Raw genomic sequence first — 18,358 nt, forward strand, 5'->3', positions numbered from 1 at the left:
CATACAGAAAATTCAATCTGGTTGAGCTTAAAATAGAAATAGAAATATTAAGAGGAATAAGAATATACAGAGAAAATTCCTGCTTTTGACAGTATTGCAGCTAAAGCTCAATCCAGAATTGAAAAGTGCCTTAAAATGTCTCTTGGTCTAATTGGCTTCCCTTTGATTAACACTGAGCGGTAACATGTGAAACACAGACCTCTGTGACCACAGCTGTCCCAAACACACACCATCAGCCCTACGGAGGAGACAGGCCTAAACCAATCTGTCCTATGTTGACAGCTAGCATTAAATCTGAAGATCAAAAAGAGAAACGACTTCCAACTGTAGCACCTGTTACTTTGGCAAAGCACTGCATTTAACCGGTATATCGTCGCTGTCGGGCAGAAACCATGTATGTCTAAAACCGTTACTTTTCAGGAAATAACCCTTATTCCAATGGATCCAATATAGTCATTATTTAGTCACAAGCTCTTGTTAGTACTTATCATTGGTTGAATATTTATAAAAACCCACAGACAGACAATGTCCCTATTTTGGGTACAGTATGTCATTATAGGCGAACATAAAAATAAAACAAATAAAATGTTCCAATAGTAGCAAAGATAGCAGAACGATTTCTTTTTCTTTTCTTTTTCCACAACACTGTAATACGACAAAGTATAAATTAGGGCATTCACTAATTAAAAAAGATAAAAAAGTATAGAGATACAAGGTTTCTGTCCCACAGCGATGATATGTTAACATGTATAATACTGTACAAAGCATACATGTTTCAGTGCAGTTTACTCTGATGAAGGAGCGTTAGCTCTGAAGACGTGTCCATTTCTTGCTATTAAAGTGACCCACTAAGTCAGGGACTTTGCCATCCAGAATGCCATCATAGATATTATGTCTGTTTGTTCCACATAGAAATGTAAGCACAGGGTCACATCACAAAACAACACCCGTCAGAGCTTGTTGGGGACTGATGCTTTGCTCATGGGCACTTCAGCAGGCAGGGTAGATATTATTCTTGAGGTTGTTTCAGGTCTTCTTCTTGGAGGGAAGTTTCTAAACTCTTAAAGAAGTGAGTATGACTGGATGGAGTGGCTGGGGTTATGGCTCCATAGTGTTTACTTCTTGAACTCAAATATGTAAGGGATGGTTTTCTCTGTCAATTCTTTTTCTCTTGTCAGATGAGTTATTCTGTGTCGGTCGGAGTTCAAATCAAACTTGGTGCTTCGCTGGAGGGCAAGGGGCCAGGAGATATAGGAGGATAGAGACCTTAAGCTTTCTGGGAGGAGCGGGTGGACATGAGGAGGGGGGGGGGGGTATCACGCCTCCTCTTCCTCTTCTGGGGCCCATGAGGGCTGGCTAGGGGAGGGAAAAGCCGGGCAGAGGAGCATCCTGTTGGGGCCGCACTCTAACAGAGTCTCCTTGATGGTCTGGTTCTCCCTGGTCGCTGCCTGCCAAACCACCTCCAACTCCTCCTCCACTGACCTGGAGATGAGAGAAGAGGATAACAAGAAGGGAAGGGACGGGAAGTTAAGGAGGGAAGAGGACAAGAGACAAGTACGTTTAGCTTGTGGATGAGATGGATTCGATTAATGAGAAAGCTACAGAGAAAAAAAGAGACTAATTTACCAGGAGGAGAGATTAGAAGGAGAGGATATGAGTGGAGAAATGAGAAGAGACTAAATGAGAGATGGGGAGAGGAGAGGAAAAGGTTATCATTTGGAACAGAGAGATGGAGAGTTAGAGATAGTGAAAGAGAGAAAAACATTGATTGAGAGGTGAAGAGAGACTTTTAAGTCTGAAATCTCTGGAGAGGCCAGGCATCTCAGAATACTCTAGCACTTCATTGAAGTGTACCATCTCCTCTACAGGGAAATTGTCTGGTATACTTTACTTGTGTGAACACTTGCAACTTCCATTCCAGCCATACAGTACTACAGTATATCCCACTCTTATCCATATATAGACTTAAAATGAGTGTCAACTGTATAATAAGCTTCAGTTTTGTATCAGCAAGATTAGAATCACATTGATGTTACATATTGTGTGTTGAGTACACCTGGATCATTTTATCTCATTTGTCTGGTGAAAGTGAATGGGACCTTTGGACCTGTCCTTAAAATAGGTGGAATAAAAAGCATCGCGTTGGTTCATGCAGGGCACACAAATCATCAGCTGTCAGTCTGCTGATTGCTTTTAATCAGCCACGCTTTTTTGCACACCAATCACACCTCATTCCCTCAACAAGGTAGTCTGTTAAAATATGGCTCCCTACTACACTGGATCTCTGCTTTTCAATTGCTGCCACACACAGCTGCTGATATGAAGCTTGCCATCACCTCCCCAGCCTCCACCTTATAGTTCAGAGTCTTGCATTACTCGTTTAAACTGAATGTTAAACTGAAATTCATGTGTACATGGCTCTAAAATAATCTGAAATTCAATGTTTGCATTGCTCTAAACTGACGTTCTATGGCTTTAAAGGGTAAGACCACTTTGGTAGAGGTTTGGGTTGTGTAGTTACCTGCCATGATGTAACCCCAAAGGTGGGCAAGAAATAAAAAATAATTGCTCCATTGATTAGAAATTGATAATTGCTCCTCATTGACTTACATTGTACGGTAAAACAGCTCTCAAAGTCACTCTTTTAGCACATAAATGAACCCAAACATAGCTGATTCAGGCAATATAGAGCATCACCAAACCCAGTACTGTTTTTTTTTTAATAAAAATGTCAACTTCCTGTTGATTTTACTATTTGAAGATCTGGATCCGGATCCGCGGATCCAGTCCAGGTTTTCTACTTATTAAAAATGGCAAAATCAACAGGAAGTTGACATTTTTATTTAAAAAAAAAAACAGTACTGGGTTTGGTGATGTTCTATATTGTCTGAATCAACTTTGTTTGCATTCGTTTATGTGCTAAAAGAGTGACTTTGAGAGCTGTTTTACCGTACAATGTAAGTCAATGCGGAACATATTTTGAATTATCAATTTCTAATCAATGGAGCAATATTTTTTTATTTCTTGCCCACCTTTGGAGTTACATCATGGCAAGGTAACTACACAACCCAAACCTCTACCAAAGTGGTCTTGCCCTTTAATGTTAAACTGCATTCAAGTTGGCATGACTCTCATTAAATGTCTTGCTATGGGCTATTACTAATAATTTACTTACTTAATTATTTGTCTGTTTATTTATTTACTCATTCATTTATTCATACATCTTGAAAACACAGAATTCATCTCAACAAATAACTCACTGAAATCACTGAAAACAATAAAGTAAATATTTGTGTTGGATGTAGTTCCACAAAATCTTTTAAAACCCTTATTCATTTTCATGGCATGCCTCTGCAGGAGGCTAGCCATCTATGAGAGGTCTGTCTGTGTGTCTGTCCGGAGCTAATCTCGCAAACCGCTGGACCTATCAGTGCTAATCTTGGTATGCACGCTGCCAGTTGGCCACAGAAGTACCTCCACTAATGTTTTTTTTACACATAATGTTTTATATTTTCAGAAATATTTAACTCACATTTTATAATGGAAGTCAACTGGGCTGAAACCTTGCCCAAATATGGATCCATACATAATAGATATGTCATAGGCGTTCCCATGTGGATCCCAAGATGCAAAATGATGTTTACACTACAGAACAGGATCAGTTTCCTAATCCCATAGAAAAAGGGCAACAAAACAAGGTTATTTTGTTGTCTGCACTGCAGGAAGCAGTAAAAGGTTCAGACAGAGCCATAGTGGTCAGACAATATTCCTGTGTCTATAGGATGTCTATCCTAGAGAGATCTCAGACCTTTGTAAGGAGAGACCACATGAGGAGAGATTACCGACAATAACATAATAAATACAAACGATAAGAAGATTGAAGATCTGTCACTGGAGCAGCCAAGCAAAGCCCAGACACTACTGTAGCTACTGAAGGACCACTGTCCTACAGAGACAAACAGCACTAACTGTCTGTCCTACAGATAAGTGGTTGGGGGAAGGGTGTTTTATCCCATTCAGTAGCCACTATGTAGCCAGTATGTACAATGTGTGTCCATCAACAAAGCTTCTCTACTGAAGCCATTGAGTTAACCGTGAGTGACCCACAACACGACTGAAATGAAAAAAATAAACATGTCCAAAGCGCAAGGGTGAAGATGACAAGATGAAAGATAAAATCACACACAGACCTCAGCTCAGACACACCATTCAGACGCATGGATGTGTCTACGTACAAACAGCATGAGAGCCAAGGGTGCATTTCTCCTTTCCGACATGTCGCCTTTCCGACGTTGACGAACCCTATACCTAACCCTAACCCTAACCATAACCGCACGCGGAAGCCACTAGTCGGAGTGGTGAGATGTCGGAATGGAAGGAGCACCCCGAGAGCCAAAAAGAGAGGAGTTGTCTTCAGAATCTCATGGTGTACAACAAGGCCATTTCTGACTTTCACGCGGTAGACAGCTGCCTGCAGCTAATAACATTTATAATGAATCTGTTTAATTTAGGTATGTCAAAGAGAAAGCATTAGCAATACTGCAGGTAAAAGTATTGTCAATGCTTGCTAATTGGTACACATAAAATAAACTACCCATGATTAATTGTATTAGCTGCAGCTGTGCTTATCCTGCTATGACACTGTGATGAAGGCAACAACAGCAGGCGAGAATAATGTAAGCCCACTGCACAGGCCTTCTTCGGACATCATTAATCTCTGCCAGAAGATTCTTGCATTTGTGTGTCTGTCTGCAGCTAATCTTGTAAACTACTAGGCCGATCAGTGGCATATTTCTTGTGCATGCTGCCACCAGGCCTATCCAATATCCCGGTCCTTTACCGCCCCCACACCCACTTAAAATGTTACATTCAGCTGGACTTTTAGAATGTGATTATTAGCCTACTTCCAGGAGGGGGGAAAGAAGTTATAAGTAGAATTGCATAGCCTTAAAATAGGCCAGGGATTCCATTGTATTATTATTATTTACTGTTAACTCAGTGCCCCCCTTTCAAAAATATTGACCAAACCAAATCCTTCGAAGCAACCGGTCAAGGTAGATGGCCGGTTGGCCACGCACCCAGAGTCAGGTTCTGTTCGAGGTCTCATAAGGCGAGTTTTTCGTTGCCACCGCCGCCGAGCTCTTGCTCATGGCAGAATTGGTGGGTCTCCATAAGAGTATGGTCCCAACCTGCTCTATATTTAGTGTCATAACAACTTCTACTGTGATTTGGTGCTATGTAAATAAAATGGACTTGACTAATGGATTATGCTGCATACAGAACATAAAGTGAGGGAGAGAGTGAAGATTGTGAGATAAGAGAGAAAGAGCTTCTCCAAGAAGGGATGATGCAGTCCAATACGCCTGCCAAGTCTCTCATAAAATAAAATTTGAGTGCAAGAAGAAGTCTATTAAAATGATCAAACTTTTAATTGATTCAACTTGTAATCATTTGTGTAATTCATACATTCCATGCAGGCAAAGTGCAGCATCGGCCGCCACGCCACATTCATCCTACTATAAGAACCGTTCGACCAATCGACTTCAAACTCGGCGCATGTATCGCCAAGTACCCGAGGGAATGCGGTGCCCGGCGTGAAGTCGGTAGGATGGGCATACTAGGCCTACTGTATACTCATACAGAGATCTTCATACATAGGCATGAAAAGGACACAGACAGACATACAGGTGCAACGGGTATTGCAAAACCAGGTGAGGAATGCATTCCCTACTTGCATTGTTCCATAGGCCGGTGCCCGACGGGAACCTGTCTAGTTGAATTAAGTTGTCAAAACAAAAAGCTGGCATCCTTTTCCCAGATCAAATATTAACTAGAAGTTTGTACTGTAAATGCACAAAATATGTGGAAGCTGGTATCTGGTTTTGCATACATCACCATTAATAAAAAAACAGCATGCATAATGTTAGGCCTTTGTCATGCCTGACATTATGTAGCCAGAGGAGGCGAAGAGGAAGGTTTAATTAGTTGATAAAATCACAGGCAAAGGCTCTGTTATTATGAATTATTAATGAAAACATATAGAATTAAAACTCATCTATACTAGGCATAAACAGCAACTTCCAGCAGTGAACAAAGTTAATTCAACTGGTCAGCACATTTAGCAAATGCGAACAAGATTACTTGTAAGGCGTGCTCTACTTGCATGGTTCTCAGCCCAAGCTGTAAGCTTTCCAGCTGCAAGCTTGCACACTTAGAAAAGAGTTCATTCTTTTTTGTAGAATAGCATCCTAAAAATACTTAAACTAACAAAGAAAACAATGAACATGAATTCCTCAGCGACATCCAAGCACACAGTATAATAGTATTCAATCTGAATCCCCACTGAATTAACCTGAGCAGCTGTTGCCAATCTGCTTTAATCAGGCAGCTCACTGACACCAATCAGGTAACCACACCCACCATACTAACCGGTACTGCCTAGTATCTCGAGCCAGACTGTCGCCTCCCATAATGTTCCCTCATACAGTCTGAGCAAAGGAAGCGCTGAAAACGATCCCGGGGAAAAAGCGGATGTCCCGCCTTCCTTAAATCAAATTAGTCGAAGCATAATAGCTTGCTGCTGTGCTGATCAGAAATTGGTATTCAAAAATATGTTTTAAAGATATTTCAAAATGAACGTAAATGACAAAGAGATGACAGCTTCCTTTCTCCGGTTTCGGGAGGTATAGTTCCATACTCTATATAGCGTTTGGAGATTGTGGAATTGTAGTCTGGCTACGCAACACCAGGTATTGCTCAAAAGGTGAATTCTCATGTCAACTGTGACAATCTACTAATTAACTTGTGAAGCACAATCTGTGCGTAACAATAATGAAAATCACATTTTATTTCTGCCTCTTTTTAAAAATGTACAGTAGTGTTATTATGTAATAAATTATTACATATTTAACAACTACAACATCTGAAGCTATGTGCCAGCCACTTGGGCAGCAACAACAGCAGCACAGCCACAACGACCGACTATAGGAGTTGATCCTATAGCCGGATGTGTGTATGTGCATTTGTATGTCTATATGTCTGTATGGATGTCTGTGGATGGCATAGTAGAGTATGTAGTAAGAGAAAAATAATAATTCGTACTTTGCCGTACGATCATGTTGCTCGTTGGAAATTTCTGGTAATATTGTACTGTATTTTCCACACCTATTCTATTGCATTTTAGAGAGGCAAATGAGATAGAGAGCTGATAAGGCACACATTCTGAGAAGACAGCGCACTCTTATCTAATCAATCACTGATATTGGTATCATACTGTACCTCTGGTATGTTTATTGTCATATGCAGTGACAGCCCCTCTTCACTCTCCTCATACCTCACCTCTATCTTTGGCTGTCGCTTTGCTTTTTATTGCTTTTTTTCCATATGTATATCATTTTCTCTCCCTAAACCACACTGACCCACTTTCTCTCTTTGTGTCCGTCTGTCTGTCTGTCTGTCTGTCTCTCGCTCTCTCTCTCTCTCTCACACACACACACACACACACACACACACACACACACACACACACACTCACGCACACTCTTTCAGCTGAATACATCGTCTTATATGGGTGTTGATCATTGTCTGCTGTCTCTTGGTGGCCTTAATGAGCTCTTTAGGGCAGTTGTGTGTGGTTGGTGAAGCACGTTAAATACTTAAATTATACTGCATGGATGCTAAAGCATCAGACAGGATATTTTCTTCCAATCCAGTAAGTGACAACGTACTGGCAGGAGCTGAGTCACAGAACGCCTGCTGTTTAGGCAATAATAATTATGTCAGGACCACTTTCATCAAAATGAAACGTTTAAATTGCATACTCAAACTGTTGATTTAATTGCAATATTCAACCACTCATTATGTTTGCCGTCATGTATCTGTTCTGGGATCTCCCTGCCCTTCCATGCACATGGAAGAGCAACCCGCCGGGTACTACAGAACAGAGCACCAGCAACAATAACATCAGACAATGCCATTGATAAGATCAGATGTGCATAAAAAGGAAGGGCATGGGGTGGAGGTGGGTTTAGTGAGAGCTTGTGAGTAGGAGGAATAGGAAAAACGAAGCAATTATAAATACGATGGCACATTGACAGCTGAGCATTACTGTAGATGATAGGCGTGGGCTTGGCAAGAATCAGCTGCTCAGAGGCAAGCTTGACTATCATGTCCTGCCAGAACTAACGCTATGCTCTATGAATAAATTCCACTTGTAACAGACCTTTCCCAGAGCTCAGACACTAGATAGGATAAGCATAAGATACGTTTTATTTCAACCATTGTTCCCATTAGCTTATCAGTTATGATAGAAATTTTAGCACCTCAAAGTTTCACATAACAGAATGACTGATCTATGCCGCTGTCTAACATATATTTGCAGGGTCAAAAGTTAGTAACTTTTCTTTTAATAAAACACATTTTAGACACATTTTTAACACATTTTCGAAAAGTCTTCCAATTTCTTAAGAATTCAACATAGCTGATTATGTATTTCTTTCACCATGGGACCATCTAATAGAGAGAGTTGGTGACAGGTCATGATAGATGGGATTCAGTCCATTGACTTTGTATATTGCATTGTTGCTGTCGCTGTCGGGCAGAAACCTTGTATCTTCATATGTCAACTTTTTATGTTTTTTTTGTGAATTTAAGACTCTTACAAGAGTCGCAAAAAGCAGTGAAAATAGCAGATCTACAAGCTCACAACGCGTTGCATTGAATTGTAGATCGGCTATTTTCACTATTTTAATTTAGTTTTTTTATATAATAATACAAAAGGAATAGTTTTTGACATACACGTTTTCCACCCTTCAGCAATGATAACAGGCTGAATGACAGGATCACCCAGGAAAAAGAGGATTGGCTGTCATTAGTTGTGATTGGTCGCGCTGGCAAGGAGGCAGAGAATGCTATTGGCTTGGCTGGTCCAGGGAGCACATGGGAAGTTATTTGACACCAGACAGATAAAAACCATTTGGGACAGGATTGGTTTTGTGCCTCTCATAAAGACATCAGTATCGACCCAACATGACTGGACCATGGATGCCCACTCTGTCACAGTGCACGCACCACGCCACGTTAGCTGCTAGCTTCAGCCTAGATACAGGCTTGGAAATTTTATATGTACTATCGATAAAACATTCCCTAATGCCATTAATGCTCACTTGACGTGGGATCTTCTTTTCTTTTTCGTCTATTTATTGTAAGATATGGAGACGTAATGGTTTGTGTGGTGCAGCAATCTGTACTTCTACACAGAAAAAACATACAGGTCCATTTGGTTACATTTGTACACTTTCAGAATTAAATGAACACTCCAGGATTTTACAGTTTACTGTATGTACGATCAGGTAGTGCCTTTATTTGCAATGATCAGCACAATTGATGGTAAATCTTGGATTGTAGGTAAATGAGTAAGATACCAACAACAGACCTATACGACATAGTCTTACAGAACCCGCCATGGGAGAGAGCCCCAGGGGGAAATCGCCAAGGCGATAGCAGGCCTGGTGAATCGATCGAGTGCCGAGTCGGGGGAACAGGGGAGCGCTGTTCAACAGACCAGTGGTTCTCAAAGTAGGGTCCAGGGACCCTCAACGAGTCCCCTTGAGGGGGTTCCGAATGTACGCTTACAGGCCTGTAAATCTGAGAGTGTACAAATGGAACCAAATGGACGGGTCCATTTGGTTCCATTTGTACACTCTCAGAGTTATGAGGGTCCTTGACAATAAAAAGTTTGAGAAGCACTGCAACAGACTGTTGAGAGGAAACCCTGAGAGTCTACCATGAATATTCATCACAACCTGCTGCTTCTCAGTCAAAGATATCCTCACGTCTAAAGAGATGTGAATTTTGAACAGTTTAAACCAGCTCTGTTAAAGTGTTAATTTAACTCTGAGAGCGTACAAAATCCAACCAAATGCACCCGTAATCTCGGACTTTACTGTACCTGGCTTCCTGCAGCTGGGTAGTCAAATAAGGTGCCATTGTGTTTTCATTTACTTCCTCAGTTCTTTTTTCTGAACTTTGTTTTTAAACTTCAATTATCCATACCAATGATGTTAGCAGCAGCAACATGTTTCACAATGACACAGGTGCACACATTCATACTTGGACGCTGACCAGTGCAATCTGTCTTCTATTGTTGTGGTACAGTGTGCGTGTGCATGTGCATGTGTGTGTGCGTGTGCGTGTGCGAGAGAGTTACGTGTGTTTCTGAATCGCTCATAAAACCATGGCAACCACACTTCTCTTCTCATCATGGCAGACTGTGTATGACAACCCCGCTCAACATAAACAAATACATGGACAGAAAGATGAAGGAAAACAAAAACTGAATAAATGAACGGAGAAATAACAAATGCAAAATTCAGTAAAATGTTAATGGGGTCCAGCTTACATCACGATTATGGATCAAGATGGAAACAGAAACAAACTATGCGACCGACTACTGTATGAGAGAGGGTTTGCAATTGTGGAATGGATGGCAAGAGCTTCAGTCACAAAGACTGCTGTACTGGCTAGTGTGTCAACAGGAACCGTGATACATTCATCACTGATGCTCGTGCACTAGTGTGTGTGTATATATATACACATATATACATATATATATATATATATATATATACATATACATATATATATATATATATATATATATATATATATATATATATATATATATATATAAAACCTTTTTTTAGAAGGATAAACCCCTTGAGATGCATCATCTTATTTTCGAGGGGGTCCTTAGCACAAATGCATATTGCACAAATGAACTAGTGCAATATGCAAGGAAAAACGACAAAACACTTTGTCAGGCGACTGAGAATGTCAACACAGGATGTGACTGACCACACTGTAAGAAAGAACAGTCCATTGACAACTACAAAGGGAGGAATATTATAGCAGGGTTGCCGTGCAAACCCCCTCATCATTCAAATGCACAATTGAGAGTTCAGTGGTGCAAAAAACACCTGTAGGTCTACAGAGATTGTGGAGTATTGCTTGGGGCCCGATGAGGCTGGCAACCAAGGCGATCAGAGGGCTGATAGTCCGGTAGCCGCTGAGGTGGGGTGGCAAATTTGGTAATGGTTAATTACGCTAATTATGCTACTTGCTCAACACTAAACTCTTAGCAACAAAGTTGAATATCATACACTAGGCCTATAGATTACATTTCAATAAACAAAAATTCCAAAACAAACAAAACAGGTACTATGGTCACATATAACTCCCTATAAAAACAATTGCTCAATGCTGACAGCTGTACAGCAGGTGGTCTCATAAATGTATGTATATAGAGAATATTTTGGGTCAATAAAAAAAACTATAGACCAAATTTGCCACTTCAGCCAAAAAGGGCCCTTTGGCTGCCGGACTATGAGGATAGATTTCAGCACCAAGGACAGTGCTGAACACTGGATGGTTGATGGAAGGTATATGTGCCTGTCAACTTGATGTGATGATGACACATGGGGTGTGATTGGCAGAGTCCTGACAGCTGTGGTCCAATCAGCCCAGGGCTACTAATGTTGCTGGATCTCTCCTCAGTTTGAGCTCATTCCCTTAGAGGACAGATGTAGCATTGGTCGGTAAGCGATACACACTGCAGCATTATGGCTTAAAAAGCTGATATGAGACTTCACAGAACTAATAGTTCTTTCTGTTCTTGCTTAGACAAACTAGAGGCTCGTGCTTGGACTCTAAAAACCCCATCGAAAATAATCAGTCTGGGAAGAATTTATATTGAATGTTTGATCTTCCTTCTCCCCGCTTTTAAATGTTCCCCTAATAAAACTGTTTGTTTGCAACTTGAAGTGAAAATGCGCATACAGGCACTTAACGAGCCATCATTAACCTACTGTTACATGCTCATTTGGGTTGAAAAAGAAAATCCACCGAGAGATCGCTTCTCTAATCTAAAAGCAACCCACGTGGATTTCAGTTTGGTCAATTCGAGATGACAACAGCAACAGCTTGGTTTCGCTGGCACAGTCTCTATTTGAGCGAGGTTTCGCGGCCGTGTCCCTCCCCCAAACACTTTTTATTGTTTTTGTTTTTTTTGATTGATTGAATATTAACAGCTTTGTAAACAGTAGCCTACAGAGGTAAGATTTTACTATGGTTGTTAAAAGGACACAAAAAGCCCTAGAGGGGCTTGTTTCCATTGTCTGGTTGAGATTTGCACGCTGCTTTGTCAGAGTTAAAAATAAGTGCTTTGTGCTTGTTCCTGGAATACATATTTTGATTGTCAGTCGTTTTATTTAGACTGAAGGATATTGGATTTTCAAATATAGTGGACGGACAACAACACATCGGCTACTGCACCCTCACATAGTTCTTCATATTTGAGGATTGTTCTGAACGGTATACTGAGACCCTCATTACTTCATATTTATAGCCTAAATTTCAAACGACCACCATCAAACAGCAGGCTACGGTGAGTGAAAAAAAGCTCCGCTATTTATTTATTGCTTATTCGGTAATTGTCCTGAAAATGTGGGATACATGTCATGAAAATGTAAAATTCCTTTTTTCTATCAATTACACACCCCATGAAGCCTTGAATTGTTTTGTTTTTGTCGCATTCCTGAGACAATAATTTGATGACCAGCAGAGTCTCTGCCGCGTGTGTGTGTATGTGTGTGTGTGTGTGTGTGTGTGTGTGTGTGTGTGTGTGTGTGTGTGTGTGTGTGTGTGTGTGTGTGTGTGTGCGCGCGTGCGCCGCATTGTAGCTTATTCCTTTCCACAATTCCGCTCCTATACTTTATCAATTTAATAGTTCTGATTTCAGGCTACGTCGCAACGCCATGGCCGACGCTCAATATCAGGACAGTTTTTTGTGCGATATCGCCGGCAGAATGCTCGCTCGTTGCCAGTGCAGATGCGGTGTGTGAGAAGAGGGGTGGGGAGGAGCAGCTGTGCTCAACTTGATTTATACGTGCTTCACCGATGGGATTGCTCAATCGGCAACTAGACATAATAATATGCCATTTACCTCGATAAATGCTGTCTCCCGCGATACGTATATCGCGCATGATGATACCTCGATGAAGGTACATTTTCAATATATCGTGCAGCCTTAGTCAGCACTTCACAAGATGTGGGGAAACAATTACATGGTCATTTGTCAATCTTCCCCATATTCTTCACAAGTGGGCGACTGCATTCTCTTGCCGATTACACCAATACCTCTTTTCCACCGGTATGGAACTGGTTCCGTTCTTTTCTCTCTGCCTAATTTAGATCCAGTTCAGAGTGTTTCAATTGAAAATAATTGGTCCCGAACCCTAAAAGTTGGCTCGCAACTGGAAGGATTTTTGGGGGGGGGTTTTGAATTTGCCCTGAATTTTTTTGAGCCACTGCGTGTTAACATTCTACAGGTTGGAAGATGCATAAACAATGGCAACTCATCATCCAAATGATCTAAACGTGGCCTAAAACACAGCCTCATATCCACTTTAGATATTCTGTATATCCATTCACAACGGATCACCATTATCCTATGATGAAACATTTCTATCATGAATAGGAGTGGGATGACAATTCCCCCATTCACAGGGCATTTGCTGTCACTTCAAGGTTTAATGTGACACCAAATGAGAGAATTTATACTGTGTTCCCTCCAGTAGAGTTGTACAAAATATGCCAAGGTGCATTGAAGATGCCTCGTCGTGATTACCCAGCACTTAGTCCCCTCCTCCGCCTCATAATAGGCTCTGTGCATAACTGTAGTCACAGAAGGTGGCATACCCTTTTCCGGTTCTGGTTCATTTGATTGGCTTGGCAATAGATTTTAATGGGAAACTCAGAACGGTGTCATTGACGTTGATGTTACCAAGATTGCCTTCTTTCATCTTAGAAATGTTGCGTTGATCCACACTTTTGTTTTTTTTGGCACCTTCCTACCTCTATGACTGCCTGCCTAGATATGTTCCAAACTGCTCTGTAAAGTACTTTGAGCTGCATTTCATGTCATGAAAGGTGCTATACAAATAAGCTTTATTATTATTATTATTATTCCTGTTCAAGTCTGCTGCTGAGCCAATCAAACTAAGCTATGTAACACTGAACCAGAACAGGAAATGGGTATGCCACCTTATGAGAATCTGGGACTATAGTCATCATTTCACCCGTCTGTCGATAGACTCAGGTTGACACTGTATGAAACCAGAGGAAGTTTTAAATCCTACATCAGTAAAAGCATCTATCTGTATTAATACATAATCCATAATTCATAGGGGTGTGTGTGTGTGTGTGTGTGTGTGTGTGTGTGTGTGTGTGTGTGTGTGTGTGTGTGTGTGTGTGTGTTTAACATAAGTGAACATCAGCATTTTGAAAAGGTTCAACAGAAGAGAAGAGAAGAGAAGAGAAGAGAAGAGAAGAGAAGAGAAGAGAAGAGAAGAGAAGAGAAGAGAAGAGAAGAGAAGAGAAGAGAAGGCATTGCCTTAAGGGGAATAAAATAAGCTCCTGAAAGCTGAGCTCCAGGAAATGAGGTGAGAGCCATTCCTGAGGCGATACTGGGAACTCAGGATGCTGTGAGTGTAGCCTGGAAACCAGACGAATTTGCCAGTGCGAGAAAAAAAATTGACCTTGCCAGATTAGTCTGGCCCCTCTCGGTTGTGATCGGATTTCCCTGCCCCGAAGTTGTGGGGCAGCAGTATGCAAATATGGGGCCGGTGTATCACCAGAGGCATTTCTTTTTTATCCGCCCCTTTGAAATGCAGGTTCCACGCATAGATTCCAGACTAATGTCTACTCAGTGATATTAGTCTGGCCATGCCAGGCTACTGGGACTGCAGGACAGATGGACAGACTACAAAGAAGAAGAGAGAGAGCAACAGGGAGAGACAGCGGGAGGAGAACAGGTTTAGGTTTGTTAGGTTTGTGATAAGAAATTGTTGATTTGAATCCTGAATTTTCCCAGCTGTTGAAATCTGTTTGGGGAAATGAGAACGAGAAACACTCCCTTATTCTGCAACAGCTGCCACACCTTACCCTTGAGCAAGGTATGGGACCCCCAACTACTCCTAAAGGTGACTCTCCACCAAACAGACTACTTCAGACTACAACAGACTACAGAATGGTAGTCTGTTGGCAAAAGTTGGCATTTAGTTCAGCACAAACGGTTGGCCGATGCGCACATTGTTGTGCGCATGCGTTGCAGCTGGCAGCACTGGTCTGCAAGATCCTGCCAGTGTTGCCAGGTCTGCTTATTATGAGCGACTTTTGGCTTGTTTTCCTGTAAAGTCCCTTGTAAATATTCATAGTTTTGGGTTGCTTTTGTTTGGGCTTGTTTCTGAAGTGTAGTTGCTTATTTGGGCTTGCTTTCAAGATTGTTTTAGAAAATAGCTGATGTAATAGGGCTCAAGTGGTGAAACTGGTCGCTTCTTTTGGGCTTGTTTTCATAGACCTGGTTGTTTCACTCACAGAATCTGGCAACACTGGAGCCAGCTCGGACTGCAGCTCGGAGCAAACCTTTACCCCCCTCTTCACTAACCCACGGCTATCGACGGCTCTACCGGTCGGTCCAATGACCGAACCTGCTCGGTTGTTCATCGACAATAATCTTCTAGTCCCGACCCGACGACATGGCGCTATCTACAACAGGTTGTCGGTAGGAGACGCTTTCCAACGCCTTCAGCGGAAGAGTCGGGCCAATATCGGTGCCTTAAGAAGCTGTGCAGTGGTCAACAGTAGAAGAATGAGGTTGTACTGGGCAGCTTCCAGTGGTCAACATTAAAAGTATGTGGTTGTGCTGGTCAGCTTCCAGTGGCCAAGTAGAAGACTTGCTCCTAGGTGCGACTATAATGTATGTAACTGTAAGTGCAGTGTTGCTGTAAAATATAGTCAATTTGCCATTCCGGATTAAAAAAATCCATTCCACCAGTAGAGGGCAGTGTAGAGCAAAGCAATGTGTTCAGTTGTGTGATACTGTGTGTTCTGTTGCAGTGAAATGTGTGGTCATATTGTGTAGTCTTGGCGTTTAGCTTACGACAATAAAACAGCCTTTAATCTCTGCATAAGGATTTAAGGATATTATGCTTACAACGCTGACAAGAGTCCCATGCAGTCATGGAGGACTTTGTTGCAGCTGTTTGGTTAGAAATAACAACTTATAACTTTTAATCATTATGTTAATTTATTAATCTGATGGTGTCGCCTGAGAAAAATGGATGATCTACACTCTACAGGTTCACAACGGGCTGTTTTTGGCGAGCAACACCAGCTGGATTCACTGCCGGGGAGGGGATAACTCCAGGACACAGACATTAATGGATGTCAGTGGATGGCGAACCGCTCAGTTAAATTTTAAACAGAGAACCGCAGCATTACGTATATAAATAGGACTTTACTTTACTTTCAGGATTTTACAATGTACAATACAGCTGGAAGTGAAATTCTTCTGTTGCTCTGCAACACAAGTTGCACTGTTTACACTGCTGACCTGGAGAGAGTGGGGAGAAGAGCATCAAACGGGTCTATCTGCAGCACCAGTCGTTTGACTCTCTCTCCTCTCAGTAGCCTGTAATTGGTTTGTGTTATCAGTGTCACTGTGACCAGCTCTGCATATCTGCCTCTCTTCCTCACACACACACGCACACACGCGCACACACACACACACACACACACACACACACACACACACACACACACACACACACACACACACACACACACACACACACACACACACACACACACACACACACACACACACACACACACACACACACACACACACACACTCTGACTTCGTTGCTCTCTCTCTCTCTCACTCTCTCTCTCTCTCACACACACACACACACACGCGCGCGCACACACTCCACTGCTCTCTCCATCACTCTCTCTGCCTCCCTCAGTGTGTACACAGACACACACACCCTCTTTTCCATCTCTTCTCTCCCTTCCTCCTCGCTATCACACATACACACACACACACACACACACACACACACACACATACACACAGCCCCCCACCCCCCCATTCTACCGTTTCTGCTGCAGCAGGAGTTGCAGAGAGTCCTGTCCGTCTCCCAGTAGCGCGTGGAGGTGTTCTATCTCTCTCTGATAGGAGGCTGCTCTCCCGGTGAAGTCCTCCTCTTGCTGCCTCAGACGCTGGTCCAGTGCTCCCACGCTGGACGTTGCCTGCCGCCGGTACAGCTGCAGGAGGACACCGGTGGGGAGAGGAGAGGGAGGGGAGCGGGGGTGCAGACAAGAAGAGACACAGCAGTGATTCAACGGAGCGATACCACAGCTTCACACGCAGCAACTTAGAACTACCAACTGTTATAGTCAGGAGATGATGAGAGAAGGACAGACAGAAAGACAGACAGACAGACGGAAGTGGAGGACAGACGAACGGAGACATGCAACTGTTGGAACCCAGGGAGCTTACGGCTTAAATATTTATGTCTCCAGCGGTTAAAAGGGGCAAAATAAAAAAGGACAGACGGGCAGAGGGAGAGGAGAAGAGGAGGACGCACTAGAGACAAGGCTGTTTGACGTGTTTTTGTGTCCATCGCGCTTGTCTCTGCGCATCCAGCCACTATCATGAGAAGACATAAAACGGACAGAGAGACAACAGGAGGATAAACAGAGGACAAACAGACAGAGGCATACCTCTGCTCATCACATCGTAAGTCCTATGTCCACCTCTTAGACTGTCACAGTGCGAGACCAAGAGGAGGACAGAGACATTCGGTCTTAAGCCTACATCCAACACATATTAGACACAGAGCAAGTACAGGATGTCCCTGAACTAGCTGTTGGACAGACCTGGACACACACACACACACACACACACACACACACACACACACACACACACACACACACACACACACACACACACACACACACACACAGTATGCTGGTGTATGGATGTGTATCTATGCTGCGCTGAGAAGGAAGTGTTTACTTGAACATCGCTACGGAGACGAGTGGAGGAGAGGAGACGCACTCACTGACGCAAGGTTAGCATCCACAATCACTTGTGTGCACGCACGAGCACGCATGCGTACGCGTACACAGTACACACACACACACACACACACACACACACACACACACACACTGAGTGCATACAGGTGGTGGCGGATATATCGTTTGAAAGGACTGAGATAACACAGGAGAAAGAGCCGGGGGTGGGATTGCAAGGACATGTATTGAAACACTACTCTGTGTGTGTGTGTGTGTGTGTGTGTGTGTGTGTGTGTGTGTGTGTGTGTGTGTGTGGTGTGTGTGTGTGTGTGTGTGTGTGTGTGTGTGTGTGTGTGTGTGTGTGTGTGTGTGTGCGTGCGTGCGTGTGTGTGTGGGGGGGGGTGGGGGCATGTATTGTTGTCAGTAGATCGTG

At 42.6% G+C, this 18,358-nt stretch overlaps 1 protein-coding gene across 1 annotated transcript in view; it reads right to left on the minus strand.

Annotated features, from left to right (window-relative positions):
- cep89 (centrosomal protein 89) overlaps positions 1-18,358 on the minus strand; it is a 103,883-nt gene continuing 85,525 nt past the window's right edge. Inside the window, exons 19-20 of the mRNA XM_080434862.1 lie at positions 16,997-17,166; positions 1-1,482 (exon numbers count right to left, since the gene is read on the minus strand). Coding sequence (XP_080290988.1) covers positions 1,317-1,482; positions 16,997-17,166 — 336 coding nt within the window. The 3' untranslated portion in view covers positions 1-1,316. The remainder of the gene's footprint in view (positions 1,483-16,996; positions 17,167-18,358) is intronic.

Source organism: Gymnoscopelus braueri (assembly GCF_963280865.1).
Source record: "Gymnoscopelus braueri genome assembly, chromosome: 1".
NCBI lineage: Eukaryota > Metazoa > Chordata > Actinopteri > Myctophiformes > Myctophidae > Gymnoscopelus > Gymnoscopelus braueri.